The sequence below is a fragment of the Epinephelus lanceolatus genome, chromosome 4 (genome assembly GCF_041903045.1).
Source record: "Epinephelus lanceolatus isolate andai-2023 chromosome 4, ASM4190304v1, whole genome shotgun sequence".
NCBI lineage: Eukaryota > Metazoa > Chordata > Actinopteri > Perciformes > Serranidae > Epinephelus > Epinephelus lanceolatus.
Window position 1 is genome coordinate 3269318 of NC_135737.1, and position 18183 is coordinate 3287500.

The 18183-nt window shown below is 42.5% G+C and overlaps 1 protein-coding gene across 2 annotated transcripts in view; it reads right to left on the bottom strand.

The window, feature by feature from the left end:
• Positions 1 to 17665, bottom strand: part of ppm1da (protein phosphatase, Mg2+/Mn2+ dependent, 1Da) — a 34295-nt gene extending 16630 nt beyond the window's left edge. The window contains exons 1-4 of one of the 2 annotated variants that reach the window (XM_078166853.1): positions 17018 to 17665; positions 4097 to 4325; positions 3311 to 3460; positions 3072 to 3196 (exon numbers count right to left, since the gene is read on the bottom strand). In XM_078166853.1, the coding sequence (XP_078022979.1) occupies positions 3072 to 3196; positions 3311 to 3460; positions 4097 to 4325; positions 17018 to 17543 (1030 nt within the window). In that variant the 5' untranslated portion in view covers positions 17544 to 17665. The remainder of the gene's footprint in view (positions 1 to 3071; positions 3197 to 3310; positions 3461 to 4096; positions 4326 to 17017) is intronic. The other variant, XM_033631925.2, reaches the window with a different exon arrangement.
• Positions 17666 to 18183: the final 518 nt, after the last annotated feature.

The following is an 18183-nucleotide window of genomic DNA, read 5'->3' on the forward strand; positions in this document are numbered from 1 at the left end:
ACAATTCAAAACTAATAGTAGGCTATAATGTTTCTCTTAAAGGAGCTATATGTAAGAAATACAAAGCAAATAGTCATAAAATCCTTCTAATATGTCACAGAGACTAAGGAATAATGTTCATATAACATACTGATCTCACCGACAACAAGAGTACAGCCAGAATATTCGCATTTAAAAAAAAATTTACAGTCCGCAAATCATGTTTATGTTTTGAATTTGTGTTTTGGCCTGTTGCGCCACCCACCGCCATCTACCAGTCATGCAGTCAGTAGAGTCTCAGCATCAGTTACAGTTACAACTGAGCTACAGCAGCACGGCAAGCAGTAGGGATGCACCGAAATGAAAATTTGTGGCCGAAGCCAAAGCCAAATATTATTAAACGCTTGGCCGAATACCAAGTACTGAATACCGAATATCGTTGTTTAGTTTTTCATTAGTTTTTGCAGATGAACCTCCTCCAGATTAGTGTTGTCATGGTACCAAAATTGGGACCCACTGTGCGATACCAATGAAAATATCATGGTTCTGAGTAGTATCACGATACCACAGCAAAAATGAGGCAGATGTGCCTTTTGTCATTTATAAAAAGATAAATCACTTTTCTATAATACATCAATGATATTTCAATGGAATAAATTACTTATTGACTTATGCATACTTCAAAAACAGCATCAATAAGTGATTAACATAGGGGGGATCAAAATAAAATAAATAAATAAAATAAAAATCAACCAGCCACCCTCCTCCCCTGACAGTCCCTTCATAAGTAATGAACAGTCCCTGAAGTGCAGTGAGGTTTGTGGGCCGTTACCTGCCACAAAGACAGAAATGTGAAAGGCTCATTTCTCCTCTGACACATCACATACATACCTGTGTTAGGCTGGCTCGGCTGTTCAGGTACTTCTGGGCAGTCATGACGCCAAGAAGACGATATTATTGGAGCCGACTTCTCCGTCGCCGGGTAAGCCGATGGCCGCCGTATTTGACAGGAATACATTAACGTTACCGTCTGTGTCTGTGACCCCCGTTCAACCCCCAACCGATGGGATTCGCCTTACGTTTCTGCTTCTGGTTGAAATCTGTAGGCTGCTCGCACAGCGTGCTGAATGATTTAAGCCTATTCTGCTCGCTCAAAACTATTTTCAGTCGCAAATGCGAGTGCCGTGACGGGTGGATCACCACACTGCCGACGTTTTATTCCGCCCGTCACGGCACGCTGTTTGATTGCGTTATCAAAACCGAATGTGTGGTTTTTTGCAATATTCGGCCAAATATATTCAGTTACCGAATATTCGGTGCATCCATAGCAAGCAGCATTAGCAGTGTCCCGGTACATAGCATTAGCAGCCGGCTCCTCGTGAGCTGTATCCCGGCAGCAGCGTTAGCAGCAGAGAAGCCGGACTTGCTCGAACGGTCCGCTGGAAAACCGAAGATCAAGGACGTGGCGACACAGCCCTGCCACGGCAGCCGCTCGTCGGCAAACAAATCAGTCTCCAGCGTGCCGCTGTCCAGCAACCTCGAATCTGTAGGGGAGGGGGGGCGGACACGACTCGCGGCAGTATTTTAAATTTGAGTGCAGTAACCGTTTTGGCCACATTCTTACATACAGCGCCTTTAACTGTTGATTCGGGAGATGACATTTGATGAAGTTTTTGGATGTGACATCATCCCGTGACAGGTTGGACGTGAGAAAGAGAAGAAAAGATAGCAAGCCGCACATCAAGAGAGTTGGTCCCAAAAAAAAAAAAAACACAACATGCTGGTTTTTCTGGCAAAAAAAAAACTTGAATAGGATATAGCATAGCATACCATAGGATGCTGTTATAATTATCATTATAGTTTGTTTTTATGTCAATTTCAATGAGGAGTAGCCTGTTCTAACGGACAGAAATGTTCAGACTTGGAGAGGGTGAACTTTTCAAACTAAAGGTAGGCTCTAAAAATAAACCAACGAACAGTATTTCCCGTTGCCTTCTCAGGATAGGATTATATATGCCCATTTTCGGTTATGCCTTGTTATTTATTGTTCTGTTTTTCTTATTTGATAAGCCGTAGTACTGGATGCTGTAGAGCTGTGCTTTTATTTGATTTATGTTGATAGATTCTAAAAATAAACCAACGGACAGTACCCGTTGCAGTCTCAGGATACGCTGTATAGCACACATTTTCGTTACTGCCTTTGTTATTTACTGTTACATTTTTATTATTTGACAAGCCTGTAAGTATTGGGTGCTATGGGGCTGTGTTTTAATTTAATTGATTTGTGTCGATTACTGTAATGAAAGTGGAATATAGACCACAGACAATTTGTTGTTATTTCATTCTGTTTGGTTGACTGCTGCATTTGCGTATTTGTTAATAAAAGTTGTTAATGTTGTACGTTTTGTTGTTATTTTTTCAGTATTCTTAGGCCTATGTAATGTTTGCTATTCTGTTTTTGAACGGTATAGGCGCAAGCCGACATTTTGGTGACCCCCCCGAGCCCTTCAAAGTGATTTTTAATTAGTCACGGTAATACCGTATACCCCTGGAAAATGTGGGGAAGGTTTAACGGTAACAAAATTTGGATACCGCCCAACTCTATGGCTCGGGCCGCATTTTCCTGACAAATACCGTTAAACCGATATGACTTTTTTTTAAAAACGTGCTATGAAAATTGTCATACCGCCCAGCCCTAGCTGCAGCATGTCTGACACACTTGTTGACAAAAAGCTTTCACAAGATTTTTTACGAATGCCAACAAATTAAAAGGCAGTAATAAAATGGTTATTTTTTATCTGGCCCTTGGAATCTCTGTTTTCCTGAATGGATTAGTCCTTAGAACTAGGCTGAAGACCAATGATAATAGGCCACTGCATCCATCTCAGCAATGATCTACAGTCATCTGACAAAACTCCCTGAACTCTCTTCCATGTCTGATGTAACTGATAGCTCCTTCTTATAAGCATGCTTTCATTAAACTGAGGGTTTTATCATTTGTTTTCATGACAAGACAAGAACAGTAATATTATTTTAGCCATTCAAGCAGGTTATTCACTGAAATACAGTAACTGTGATGTTACTTTTCCTACCTAGGGCTCGCGCTACCGCCAAGAATGGTATCTGGTCAATGACAGTGCTGCGACGGACTGGGCCATTGTGACTCAGCCTCGGCCTCTTCCAGACAACCCGGTTCACTCCGGATTTCTTGATAACACTGTTAGCAGATAAGGGGAGAGAAGAGAGAAGCTGCCACTGACTTCAAGCAAAGAATCCACAAGTTTCCAAAAGCCAGTTTTTGACATTAAGGGTGGGCTCATATGTCACTTACAACGAGCAGCAGCAGCGACCCACCATCCGACACTGGCACACCGTGAGGATGGAAACAGAGGGCTCTGCAGGGACGGAGCCACTGCCACAACAAGTGAGCACGCCGTCTGCGGTCAGTTTGACTTGGCCAGCGGACTTCACTACAAGCTGACTGGCCATAGAAACAGGTGACGTACTTTATGTTCTAAAATCAGCTACCGAGTTGCAGGTGACATAAGCAGCCAGCTTGAGTCAAGCACAGACTGGCCAGTTCACACCGCTGCAAATTTTCTCTCCAACATTCTACAATGGTTTCATTCTGTCAGCATGTCGCAATATAATAAGCTGCACCTGTTCAAAGCAAGGAGTTCTTAAAAGAACAGGCTGCGGCTAAAATGACTTATCATAGGATCTGCTCGGCAAGGACACATGAAGCCAAAATATCCCAGAGCGCTTGTCAAGACAGCAGCATCCTGTTTAATTTTTGTCCTCCAGCAACAATCTGCTCCACTGTGTACTTTAATTTACAACTTCAATTTAATGTCACAGCAAATGATCAACCGTTTGATTCAATGTGGACCCCTTTGGCAGCTAAATTATTTAAAGTTTTGACAGAAACCTCCAACAGAAAAGTTTTGTCTTTTTTGTGGAGAGTTACGGTTATGTCCTCTGAGCAATGATGTGCTGGCCAGGCTGCAAAACCACTCTTTTCAATGCAGGAAATACACAACATCAGAGAAAACAATTAAAATTAATGTTGTATTTAAATATCATGTAGATGCAAGGTGTTTTGTGGGTTAAGCCTTACCTCCCTCCCAGACCTTCAATACGCTCCCTCTCTCTGGGTAATTCAGGTTTGTGGTCTTGTGTGACTTCCACAGCTCTGATGAACGGGACTGAGGGATCATCCTGGACCCCTAATACCACTGCTGAGTCCCCAACATGGGCCACATACATGCGGTTTCCTCGGATGACTACTATGCTGGCTGTGGTGCCTGATGTGCTAGGTAGGCCTGTGAGTGTCTTTGGCCATTCGGCTGAGAAGATGAAAGAGAGAAAAGGAATATATCATATTTAATGAGCTAAAACCTTTATTGCTAATGAGCTGCTTACTGCACAAGTACACTGAAATACACAAAAAAGCCCAGTAAAATGATGGGAAGAAAATAAAAATTCTTCTTTTTTAAAAATTATTTTTTGGGTTTGTTTTTTTTTGTTTGTTTACTGCTAATGTCCATCAATCATTCTCTGTATTGAGCGTCATTACAAAACTGTGACCTTTAGGTTAGCTGGAGGCAAAAAAAAAAGCCAGACATGCACTTCACAGACACTGTGTATAGACACCAGTGGCGTCGATAGGCTTGGGCGTCTGGGGATTCAGCCCTGAATGTTTTGTTAATAGCTCCAGATCTAAATATATAGGCTACAAGAATATTTCGACAATAAGAATCGGTCTAACAATAAAAACAAAAAGCCCACGATCTATTTAATCTGTGTCATTTAAGCAGCACATCTCTCTCTCACTCGCTCACTCTCACTCTCACTCTCTCCAGAAGAATAAATATGATGTTCTCCACCGAACCACCCAAATTGACCCTCAGTGGCAAGATAACAACATGAGAATAGATCCACCCAGGGCTGAAACTGAACAATACTGGAAGAGCATATGAGAGAAGGAGGCATCACATAACACAGATGCTAAATGGGTAGTGGATCTAAGAGCAGACTACAGCAATCTCCCAGAACAAGAGCCAGTTACCATTACAACGGCAAACATCCAGGACAGAGTATCAGGTATGAAGAGCTGGACACCACTGGGACCTGACAGGATCCACACCTACTGGCTAAAGTTTATTGACAATTTTAACATCTTTTGGAACTGTAAGGATCACTTTCAGCGTGATGGGATTCATCTGAACATCACTGGATGCAGACTACTCGGGGCCAATCTACAGTGCAGGCCAAAAGTTTGGACACACCTTCTCATTCAATGCGTTTTCTTTATTTTCATGACTATTTACATTGTAGATTCTCACTGAAGGCATCAAAACTATGAATGAACACATGTGGAGTTATGTACTTAACAAAAAAAGGTGAAATAACTGAAAACATGTTTTATATTCTAGTTTCTTCAAAATAGCCACCCTTTGCTCTGATTACTGCTTTGCACACTCTTGGCATTCTCTCCATGAGCTTCAAGAAGTAGTCACCTGAAATGGTTTTCCAACAGTCTTGAAGGAGTTCCCAGAGGTGTTTAGCACTTGTTGGCTCCTTTGCCTTCACTCTGCGGTCCAGCTCACCCCAAACCATCTCGATTGGGTTCAGGTCCGGTGACTGTGGAGGCCAGGTCATCTGCCGCAGCACTCCATCACTCTCCTTCTTGGTCAAATAGCCCTTACACAGCCTGGAGGTGTGTTTGGGGTCATTGTCCTGTTGAAAAATAAATGATGGTCCAACTAAACGCAAACCGGATGGGATGGCATGTCGCTGCAGGATGCTGTGGTAGCCATGCTGGTTCAGTGTGCCTTCAATTTTGAATAAATCCCCAACAGTGTCACCAGCAAAACACCCCCACACCATCACACCTCCTCCTCCATGCTTCACAGTGGGAACCAGGCATGTGGAATCCATCCGTTCACCTTTTCTGCGTCTCACAAAGACACGGCGGTTGGAACCAAAGATCTCAAATTTGGACTCATCAGACCAAAGCACAGATTTCCACTGGTCTAATGTCCATTCCTTGTGTTTCTTGGCCCAAACAAATCTCTTCTGCTTGTTGCCTCTCCTTAGCAGTGGTTTCCTAGCAGCTATTTGACCATGAAGGCCTGATTGGCGCAGTCTCCTCTTAACAGTTGTTCTAGAGATGGGTCTGCTGCTAGAACTCTGTGTGGCATTCATCTGGTCTCTGATCTGAGCTGCTGTTAACTTGCCATTTCTGAGGCTGGTGACTCGGATGAACTTATCCTCAGAAGCAGAGGTGACTCTTGGTCTTCCTTTCCTGGGTCGGTCCTCATGTGTGCCAGTTTCGTTGTAGCGCTTGATGGTTTTTGCGACTCCACTTGGGGACACATTTAAAGTTTTTGCAATTTTCCGGACTGACTGACCTTCATTTCTTAAAGTAATGATGGCCACTGGTTTTTCTTTAGTTAGCTGATTGGTTCTTGCCATAATATGAATTTTAACAGTTGTCCAATAGGGCTGTCGACTGTATATTAAACTGACTTCTGCACAACACAACTGATGGTCCCAACCCCATTGATAAAGCAAGAAATTCCACTAATTAACCCTGATAAGGCACACCTGTGAAGTGGAAACCATTTCAGGTGACTACCTCTTGAAGCTCATCGAAAGAATGCCAAGAGTGTGCAAAGCAGTAATCAGAGCAAAGGGTGGCTATGTTGAAAAAACTAGAATATAAAACATGTTTTCAGTTATTTCACCTTTTTTTGTGAAGTACATAACTCCACATGTGTTCATTCATAGTTTTGATGCCTTCAGTGAGAATCTACAATGTAAATAGTCATGAAAATAAAGAAAACGCATTGAATGAGAAGGTGTGTCCAAACTTTTGGCCTGTACTGTACGTCATGCTCTTGGAATGCCATACCAAAACAAGAATGGACAGATAAGAGCCAAGGACAAGTACTGGGCACAGAGACAGACAGCCTGCAACTCTCCCCCTTCACCTGACCCTTTGCTCCACATCACCCAAGGCATTCAGAGGATGTCCCTGTCCCAGTCAGGGATCCAACAACCCCCCTCCTGCCCTTCATCACAATCACCACGGAGCCAGCGTCAACCCTCCCCCCCTCCACCACGCTCACCAATCAAGGAGTTAGTTAAAGCTGCCACACTAAAGCTCAGTCAAATTGATGAACTCTTAAATAGTAGCCCTAGACGTCATCACTCAGGTGCCTGTCAGAGATGAGACAGACCCCATGCCGCTTCCTTAAACATACCGGTGATCTTAAATAGCCGGTGGCATGGTCAAACACATCTTGAAATTGAAAAGTATCAGCCAGAGTCATCTCCAAGGTCTGTCATTCCTGTTTTGACTAGCATTAGGAAAAACAATGTGTACTCGAAGCGCACAGCTACTCTATCTAATCTGACTCCAGTTATGCGTCAGCCACAGACTGTGTCAGACAATGTTAGTACACTAAACTTAGCTTTCTTAAATATCCGATCTCTGGCTGGCAAGTCACTATTAATTAATGATTTTATTATCAACAGAAACCTTGATTTTATGTTTTTAACTGAAACTTAATTAAATGAAAACAACAGTGCAGCAGTACTTATTGAATCAGCCCCCCCAAACTTCCATTTTATCAGCTCAGTTAGAGAACTTAGGAAAGGGGGTGGAGTAGCCACTTTATTTAAGGATGTTTACCAGTGCAAACAGTTGTCATATGGGAAGTTTGAGTCTTTTGAATATGTTGCACTGCAATTGAGATCCTCCTGTCAAGCAGTATTAATAACCATTTACAGGCCTCCAAAATATAGTGCACACTTTGTTGATGACTTTTCTCAACTATTGTCTGTTGTCTGTATTGATTTTGACTGTGTTGTTATAGTGGGTCATTTTAATATTCATATTAATAATCCCAAAGATGGCAGCGCGAAAGAACTTTACTACATCCTGGACAACTTTGAACTTTCCCAGCATGTAACAGAGCCAACACACAATAAGGGACATATTTTAGATCTAATTATCTCCAAAGGGCTCAACATTTCTGAGGTTGTGGTGACTGATGTTGCCTTTTCTGATCATTACTGTGTTTTCTTTAAAATGGCTATCTCCGCTGACATCAGTAAAATTACAACAGAGGTAATCAGAAAACGCTATATCAACGAAAACACCTGTACACTATTCACCCAGGATTTTATACCCACACCAGCTCTGCCCTCAGTCTCTGTCAATGATCTGGTTCATAGTTTCAGCTCTAAAGCTATGAATATTATGGACAATATTGCCCCCATGAAGGTCAAAGTTGTCTCTGATAAGAAAAAACCACCATGGAGGAACGCCACATGGGTAAAAGCTCAAAAAAGAGAATGCAGAAAAGCAGAACGCAGGTGGCGAAAAACCAAACTCCAGGTTCATTATGACATCTATAGGTAAAGTCTGCACATCTATAACTTGGAGCTAAAAAGGGCGTGACAGTCCTTTTTCTCTGAGATTGTCAACAAAAATAACAACAATGCATGGACTTTATTTACTGTTGTTGACAGACTGACAAACCCATCAGCGTCAGTCCCTCCTGAACTGCTATCCACCAAGGCATGTGTTGGAGCCAATTCATATTTTTTCATATTTATTAATTTTTTGGAAATCAAAATAATGCTGGTAATAATGTTGATTAATTATTGGAAGTGGTAGATTATATATTGCAGATAAATGATAATTTATTCTGATTGTTTTCTGCCAGCTCACGGCCCTCCTCCTCCTATGATTAAGGATATAGTACAGCTGGGTCCTGGGAGTGAGGAGTGAGACATTTTATCTACCGCTAAATTAACCTTTTGTTTTGTTTATTGTATGAAGTCAACCACGGAGATTATTTTTGTTTATGTAAATAAATTCACCACCCTTTTTGAACCTGGAAAGATCTCCGCGAGTGCTTATTATTTAGCGAGTCATAGACCTCCTCCTCAGAAGACTACTCTGCTAGTTTTACATTTTTTTTAACGCAAGAGTAGCCAGAACAGCATGCAATGACTTTGCTTCTTTTTTCACAGACAAGATTTTAAAGATAAGACAGACAGTCTGTAACTCCAACACAGTGGCTATTTCACCTGTGCCTTATAAGACTACTCCAGTTAATTTGGCACTTTTTCACCCATTAAATTATGCTGCTTTGACAGACATAGTTAGAAACCTCAGGTCCACTACCTGCTGCCTTGACACTCTGCCTAAAAGCTTTTTTAAAGATGTTTTTAACTGCATAGCATCAGATATACTACAGATAGTCAACTGTTCTCTTCAGTCAGGCCTTTTTCCAACGGCCCTGAACACTGCAGTCATTAAACGTCTCTTAAAAAAGCCTAATCTGGATGCCTCAGTAATAAATAACTACAGGCCCATATCAAACCTACCATTTTTAGGAAAGATCATTGAAAAGGTTGTTTTTCAGCAACTTAACACATTCTTGGAGCAAAACAATTCCTTTGATGCCTTTCAGTCTGGATTTCGAGCACATCACAGCACTGAGACTGCACTTGTAAAAGTTGTAAATGACATTCATCTGTGCAGTGATGCATCAAAGATTTCGGTTCTGGTATTACTGGACCTCAGTGCTGCATTCGACACAGTCGACCGTAAGATACTGCTCGACAGAATAGAAAAGTTTGTGGGACTTTCTGGCACTGTGCTAAATTGGTTTAAATCTTATTTACAAGACAGTAGGGGTGTAACGGTACACAAAAATCACGGTTCGGTACGTACCTTGGTACACAAGTCACGGTTCGGTTTTTTTCGGTACAGTAATGAAAAAAATAGACAACTATTAAATATCTTTTACTTATTGGTAACCTTTTTAAAACATACCACCACAGCAGTTGAGTTAACTGCTTTTTACACATTTTTTGAACGAAACAAATATATATATATATATATATATATATATATATATATATATATATATATATATATATATAAAAAATCCTGCTTTTTCACATTGTTTGAATGAAAATAGAAATATAAAAGTGAAAAATAAAATCCTTCTGTTTTTTAACACATTTTTTGAATGAAAAATATAAATATAAATTTCTGCTTAAACAGTTTTACTCGGTTAAAATAAAAAGTATAGTGCAGCTGGTCAGCTTTAAAGCCTGCTCAGATTCAGTTTTACTAGGGACTTACTTAGCTTTCCCACTTTGTTAAAGTGCAGTAAACAAAACATGCTTATATCTAAAGTGCAGCTTAAACAATTTTACTGAACTCCAATGGCGTTGGATATTTCTTTAGCGCAATGGTCAGGGAAACGCTCTTTCTTTTTAAACGGCGACGATATCGTAGTTTGCACCAGATTGCTTTTTCTAGTCATACCGGTTAACGTTCAAACTCGGGTGGTGTCGCTTTAGATGCGTTAGCATGTTAGACGTGCTTCCAAGTACATACCCGACCGCTGTTCCGCAGTGTCGACACACTGCTTTTGTCTTGTCCACTTGTTTATTTCCATCTTCGTATTTTACCCTGAAACCAAAGTGTTCCCAAACGGAGGACTCTTGCCATGTTGTCAAAATGCGAAAATGCGCTCTATATGCTCCCTCTTGCTCAGATTATGGAATATCATAACATCTCCTACCATACTTTTGCGGATGACACACAACTTTACATAACAGTGTCACCAGATGACTACAGTCCCCTCATCTGCTAAATAAGTGCATTGACGAAATCAATACATGGATGTGCCAGAATTTTCTACAACTAAACACAGACAAAACTGAGATAGTTGTTTTTGGCCCCAAAGAACAAAGATCAATAGTCAGTGCTCACCTTGATGCCATGACACTAAAACCTACAAATCAAGCCAGAAATCTTGGTGTAGTTCTGGACTCAGACCTAAATTTCAATAGTCACATTAACACAATTACTAAATCAGCCTACTACCACCTTAAAAACATTGCAAGAATAAAAGAATTTCTGTCTAAACAAGATACAGAAAAACTTGTTCATGCTTTCATTTTCAGCAGGCTGGACTACTGTAACGGTGTCTTCACAGGTCTGAGTAAAAAATCAACTGCAGCTCGTTCAGAACGCTGCTGCCAGAGTCCTCACCAACACCAAGAGAGTGGAGCACATTACACCAGTGCTTAAGTCGCTGCACTGGCTTCCTGTGTGTCAAAGGATAGACTTTAAAATCTTGTTACTTGTCTATAAAGCACTAAATGGTCTCGGGCCTAAATACATCTCTGATATACTTGTACGTTATGAAGCATCCAGACCCCTCAGATCATCTGGAACAGGTTTAAAACCAAACAAGGTGAAGCAGCCTTTAGTTTCTATGCTCCCCGCCTGTGGAACAAACTTCCAGGATATCTGAGGTCGGCTGAAACTGTCAACTCATTTAAATCAGGGCTTAAAACATTACTATTTACTGCAGCTTACCAGTGAACTAGATATGTAACTTATTGTTAGGATAATCTGTAGCTATTGTTTTTATATTTGTCTGCTGTTGCTTTTGCTTTATAAATACATTTTCTGCACTGTTTTTAACCATTTATTAGCTTGCTTTTAGCTCTTGTTTTTAATGATATATTGTTTTAAATGTATTTCTCTTGTAAAGCACATTGAATTGCCTTGTGTATGAATGGTGCTATATAAATAAAATTGCCTTGCCTTGCCTTGCCTTGCCTAAAGAAATTAACTGCACTCCATGAACTCCTGGCAGCACATGAACCAGCTGCTGATGGATAGGACCCATCCAGAGTGGATGACCCAGGGATGGACAGTCCTGATCAAGAAGGATCCCCAGAAGGGCACGGTCTCATCCAACTACCGGCCAATAATCTGCCTCTGTACAACATGGAAGCTCCTGTCAGGCATCATAGCGGCTAAGATGAATAGGCACATGGCCCAATACATGAGCAAGGCCCAAAAAGGAATTAGTAGTAATACCAGGGGGAGGACTAGGTAACTATGGTCGGATGGTGTCCAAGAGAGGTAAGACGATCAGAACCGAGGGGGTTGAACTACCAGAGGGCAGCAGTGACCACGAGAAGGCCACAAGGAAGTCAGCCACAGCCAAATACCTACACGGAGTAAGGCATATCCTGAAAAGTCAGCTAAATGGACAGAACAAGGTCCGACCCATCAACACATACGCCCTGCCAGTCATCAGATACCCAGCTGGTATATCAAGCTGGCCAAAGGAGGAAATAGAGGCCACTGATATCAAGACAAGGAAGCTTATCACAATGCATGGGGGTTTCATCCCAAGCCCAGCACCCTGAGACTGTACACTAAACCGAATGAGGGAGGCCAAGAACTCATGAGCGTCAGAGCCACTGTCCACGACAAAACAACCAAGTGATGCTAAATGAATACCTCAGGCGGCAGAAACCTGAGAATGCAGAAGAGGATGACGAACCATCATTGAAGGACAAGCCCCTGCATGGCACGTACCAATGACAGATTGAAGAAGTGACCGACATCAAGAAATCCTACCAGTGGCTGGAAAAGACTGGACTGAAAGACAGCACGGAAGCATTAAAGGCACTATGTGTAACAATTTCAATTGTTCTTTGAGACAAACAAATTTTGCAGTCAAGAGCGTGTCCTAGCACATGTGTGTTTACCTCCATCAGTGTATCTGTAATCTAATTATGTCCGTAAGCTCCGAAATTCTCATTTACATGTACATTGCGACCGGTGTCTCATCATGTACGCGCGCCATCTTGAAAATACAGGTGTGTACAGGGACATACTTGAGAAATACGGAATAGCCTTTCGCTTTTTCACTTGTCGGTTTCCGCCTGCAGGTAAGAGTGACGAAAAGCAGCAGCAAGCAGGCTAGTCACAAGTGCCAGTGCCGGAGAAAGGTAATGCAATCACAGGACAGCGCCGCTGTTAGCTGGGAAACAGCTCACAGCTAACAGCAACAAGTGGCTCAACCTCACACACCTCATCCCTCTTCTCCTTGCATCACTGCACCCCTGTTAGCTGTTAGCCGTTTCCCAGCTAACAGTGGTGCTGGCCTGGCATTACCTTTCTCCTTCAGCAGCTCTCTCCACCTAGGAAAGGTTACCCCAATGTTGACCTTCGTTTTTTTAATTCGCCAGTCACATTGCCCTTTTGATTCCCTTTTGCGCTTTCTTGGCGACAAGGATTCCGTCTCCCGTGATGCTGCATATGCATGATCCTCCATTATGCTTAAAGAGTCGGACTTTGTTATGCTGCATTTGTTATGCTGCAGTAGTGCCGGGGTAATAGCGGCACCGCTAACAGCTGTCAGCGGCGCAGTGATGCGAGGAGAGGGATGAGGTGTGTGAGGTTGAGCCACTTGTCAGTTGTCAAAACACAAGACGTGATCGGTTTGTTTCGATTAACACCCACTCCAACAGTCCTACTTTGAAAACACAGCCAGCATGGTGAGGAGGGGGTTTGTCAACTCACGTCGCGTGTGTCTGTGTAGGAGCCTGAATGAATACTCCATTAATTATCGGATGACATGGTTTCATCAATGTTATCATAGCTTTTTGGTACACAGCGGCTACCGTTGTTGCAATACGCGTTTGAAACAATGAGGCGCTAGAGTGTGCTATCCATTTGAATGCAATATATGATTTCAACGTTAGATGGGAGAAATTCCTACACACTGTGGCTTTAATCATGGCAGCACAGAAACAGGCACTTAGTACAAGATCAAGAGAAGCAGGAGTCTACCACACCAGACAGGACCCAAGGTGCAGGCTGTGCAAAGATGCTCCTGAGACAGTTCAGCACATAATAGCAGGGTGTAAGATGCAGGCAGGAAGAGCGTACATGGAACACCATAACCAAGTAGCTGGCATAGTGTACAGGAACATCTGCACTGAGTAGGGGCTGGAAGTCCCAAGGTCACAATGGAAGACACCTCCTAAGGTGGTTGAGAATGACTGAGGTAAGCTCTTAGGGGATTTCCAGATCCAGACTGACATACTGGTGCTGGCTAACCAACCGAACATCATCAACAACAGAAGAAGGCAGTGGTGATAGATGTAACAATTCCAAGCGACAGCAACATCAGGAAGAAAGGGGAGCTAGAAAAGATTAAGGGAGTAAAGGCAACAGTGGTGCCAGTGGTAACTGGAGCACTCAGGGGTGTGACCCCGAAACTGGGAGAGTGGCTGCTGCAGCAGATTCCAGGGAACAACATCTGGGGTCTCTGTCCAGAAGGGCATAGTCCTAGGAACAGTTAGATACTGCACAGAAACCTCAAACTCCAAGGCCTCTGGTAGAGGACCCAAGCTTGAGGAAGACACACCACCACCCCCATGAGAGGGAGGATGAGAAGGGGATGCTGGATTGCAGGGTTTAGTTTAATCTATAATGGTACATAATAATATTAGTTCATTTATTTTGTATTTTTAGTCAGTGTCTTCAAAGTAGCTAAAGTAGACAAATAAATATAGTGGAGTAAGTACAATATTTCACTCTGAGATACAGAAGAATATACATAAAGTAGCATAAAATGGAAATACTCAAGTATAAATACCTTAAAATTCTCTAAAATTAAATGACACCATTTGTAGTAACTAATTAACTAATTAATAACAACTAATAATTTCACATCACAATTAGACTTGCACCAATTAATCAGCAGTGCTCAGAATTGGGCTGATTTTCACGTGATCGGCCATGACCTGCGACCAGCCGGTCGGTCTAAAATATGCCAATTTAAAACATTGGTCAAATTTCCACCGCGCCGCATGATTGACATTGTGTAACATCAGCAGCGCACACACACACACATCTTGTATTGTTATCTTGTGTTGTATCTTGGTTAAAATGTTCTAATAAAGGAAAGATAGAAAACACTGCAATATCTTATGTGCTGTAAAGTGGTATGAAAAAAAAAAAGAAATCGGAATCGGACAAAATCGGAATTGGCCATCCAAACACTCTGCAAATTGGAAATTGGCCCAAAAAATTGTAATCGGTGCAAGTCTAATCACAATTTATAATTTATCTGGGCACATATGCTTTTAAGGGTAAATAATATGCCAGCGTGCATAAAAACCACCAAAATAGACTTGTTCGTCAAATAAATTTACTGGGGAGGGTCCCACCTGGACTCCCCTAGGACCCTATAGGCCCGTTTCCACCACAGGAACTTCGGGGTAATTTTATGGGGCCGGGGCCGTTGGTGCGTGTCTCCACCCCAGGAACCACCCCCGAAGGACAGAGTTCCGGAACTTTTACGGGGGGCTAAACAAGTCCCTGCCTCGGGGTAGGTACTCAGAACGGCCCCGAAAGACTCCTGGCTGGAGCTTGGGGATTACTTGGTGCTGATTGGATATACTCAAGGAGGGATGTGACGTCAACAGAAAGCAACAAAATAGCCGGCATTTTTAAAACTCAGCAGACGAGAGTTAGCTCGTTCATATAGCTTTCGCCGCCCTGTAAAAAAAACTCACTAAATGGCCCGTGAAAAAAATATTCTTTCCAGCGGATATCTTAGTTACAACATGATTGAGCTAGCAAAGCAGTTTTGTGTTGATATGTGTGGTATTTATTCAGTTTTGGGAAATCACGATGTCTAGAAAGCATCAGCTAACAGCAGCAGCAAAGCTAACATCAGAATGTCATCTGTTAAAAGCTCCCATTGTTGGATACGACACGAAACTACTACAGTTAGCTCAATCATGTTGTAACTAAGACATCCGCTGGAAAAAATATTTTTTTCACGGGCCATTTAATGAGTTATTACAGACACCACTATCGGCTAACGCCGTCCCTACGTCGCCCCGGTCAAAATGGTCGCGCAACGATTACGTCACATCCAGAGGCAGCCCGTAACTTTACAGGAACCTTCCTCGTTCTCCACTCAGTGGTAGCCTCACGTCACCAGGCTCTTCAAGCGAAGAGCCTGGTGTCTATTCACTCCGAATTTTGTCTGGATTCTGGTTCCGGTCTAGGGAGCGGATGCGGCATTCACCAAATTCACCAAACTAAAAGTGTTCACCATAGTAAAACTTTAAATTCTGGCGCACCATCGATTTGGGGTGATGAGGGGTGTAAGAAAATCGATTAACTTAATGGCTTGGGGTTTTTCTTGTAAATTATATTCTTTAAATTAAAAGTTTCACCGCATTTTTATTAGCTTGGTGCTTTTATTTTTACGGAAAGGCACATCCATCGAATTCCGGATCCTGTCTCACTCGCCCTGGTTCCGTTTCCTTACCAAAACGGCCACTAACGGCCCCAGACGAACTCAGTGGAGACACGGCGGTTGAGAGGGCCGAACGAGAGGACGTTCCTGTAGTAGTTCCTGCCCCCCAAATAGTACCAGGAACTTCTTCAGTGGAAACGGGACTTATGTCCTCAAATCCTAGAAACGTCCCTGGTAGACACCATGTGACCAGCTGTGAAACAGCTGACATGCCCAGGCATATCCAGGAAGGCACACGGTGTTTGTAAGACATAGCACACACGGCTACGTCATGATTCAGTTAAGTTTTGTAATAGGTATTAACGAAATATGTAAATATGACAAAAATACAACAGTACACAAGTAAAAATAAATAAATAAAAAATAAAATATTGGCCGATTCTCTTACGGACAAAAACTTAAACAGATCTGCGGTAACGGGTTACACATGTACACTGTGGCAGGCTTTGTTTGCGATTACCCCCGGTAGCTACTACTAACTTCGTTAGATCTCTTGCCTTTGGTTGCTAACATTGTTAGCCCCATAGATAATTTTATATTCAAACAAAAACAAAAAGTAAAGATGCCAATTAATTTAGGCTGGCATTTCGAAAATACACATACATGCATGGTTATGTTTCAGAGAATGACTTCCATAGAATCTTCTGGTAAAGGAGCTAGCAGTGCGCCACGGCAAATAACATTAAAACTTTTAGGATGTAACAGCCTTCAGCAGCAGACTTCAATCTGGTTGAGAGGTTTAGCATAATGTTCCTGCTACTCAAACAGAGGAGAAGGTACAAAAACGGACCCCATTGACTGACAGCTGACATTGTTATATAGTTTGTCACTTAGTAAGGTGATGGTAAACTTACGTAGCTTTTTCCACATAGCATGGTGGCAGGCTACAAATCCTTTGCGTATAGCAGAGCAGACCTCCCGATCACAATCTGACCAGAATCCCCGCTGCTTCTTCATGAACTCCCACAAATAGTCTCTGGCAAACTGCGCAGCCTCGCGACCCCCGTGCCCGTCAAACACAGCGAAGAACGCAACGGAACGGCGGGAAGGACTCGCGGTGCTTGGCTGAGCTCGTAGCGGGCTCTGACCTCCCGGTAAAGATGTTTTCACTAATATACTTTGGTCATCCCTTCGCACAGGTTCACGCGATGCATGTGAAACCTGTGGGGACACAACGGTCTCACCAGCCCGGTCTAGATGCGTGCTCGCAGCTACAGAACTGAGCGTACAGTCTCCCCTTCTGCTCTCTTCTGGCTCACCCGAGGTCGGCTCATCTTCCCCCGGCTCGGGCTCTACTATGACCTCGGTCACATCTTCCATGTATTTTCTGCCTCCTTGGTCGGTAAATACACTCACTCGCATCAGTAACGTGTTTTCCATGGTTGCAGAAGTAAAGCGTTTTCCAATTTTTCGGTAATGTTAGCATATAGAGTACCAGCAGCGCAGAATTTATTGCCGAGTAGCGTCCTGCCTTTGTTTATGTTAGAGCTTAGTAGGCATGCTCAAACGCGTTGACGTCAAAATCTGTCTTCTTCTAGCAGGTGGACGTGGCAGCGCCACTGCAGCTGTTGCCCTCTAGAGGTCGGTCCCCGACCATAAGCACCAACTGAGAGAGAAATGTGCCGCAGAAGGGTATAAAATGATCAAGAATGTGTGTATACTGTATAGCATTAAAGTATTTCAGAAAGTGTAGGCTTGTGTTTTCGTTGTTTTAGTCCTGTACTCCATCACTTTTTTTGATAGATCTCTTTATTGAATTTTCCATAACGAGGGCAAAAATACAACGAATGTAATAAATACCTAGAGAGAGAGAGAGAGAGAGAGAGAGAGAGAGAGAGAAGGGTAATCCAGAGAGTTCAACATAAATATCAAGCAGTGAAATGAGGTGCAACAGCACTTGAATATACAAAAAGCAGTGAGTACAGTGAATAGGCTATAAGATTGGAATACATGATAAAGATAAAACCACTGGTTAACTCAAGGCTCACATTTAAGAACGGGCATTACTTAGTATTAGGGG